Source organism: Penaeus monodon, chromosome 22, assembly GCF_015228065.2.
Source record: "Penaeus monodon isolate SGIC_2016 chromosome 22, NSTDA_Pmon_1, whole genome shotgun sequence".
NCBI classification, from domain to species: Eukaryota; Metazoa; Arthropoda; class Malacostraca; order Decapoda; family Penaeidae; genus Penaeus; species Penaeus monodon.
Genome location: NC_051407.1, coordinates 17,103,757 through 17,104,040, shown reverse-complemented (window position 1 = coordinate 17,104,040; position 284 = coordinate 17,103,757). Strand labels below are relative to the sequence as shown.

Below are 284 nucleotides of genomic sequence, written 5' to 3'. Positions count from 1 at the left end.
GATCTCCCTGATCCTGTACGTTTCCCTGCGATCTTGCGCGTGTGTTTTGCGATGTGTGCGTGTGTATGCTTGCGCGTGTGAATTGGCCACAAGCAGTTTTTCCTGCGCCTACACTCGTTGGACATGCACGTCACTTACTCCTGCGGCCGTAACCCAGCCCGTGTCTTCCCGTTGTGTGATTACTGCGGGAAGAAATTCTGCCAACCACAACACCTCCGCTCGCACCAAAAGCGCATGCACGCAGGTAAGTCCCCCCTTTCAACTGATGGGAGATCTCCCTCTTT

General features: G+C 54.6%; 1 protein-coding gene across 1 annotated transcript in view; it reads left to right on the top strand.

Annotated features, from left to right (window-relative positions):
- The first annotated feature begins 123 nt into the window (after positions 1-123).
- The window catches only part of LOC119587345 (sialidase-like), a 23,053-nt gene continuing 22,892 nt past the window's right edge, over positions 124-284 (top strand). Inside the window, exon 1 of the mRNA XM_037936092.1 lies at positions 124-244. Coding sequence (XP_037792020.1) covers positions 124-244 — 121 coding nt within the window. The remainder of the gene's footprint in view (positions 245-284) is intronic.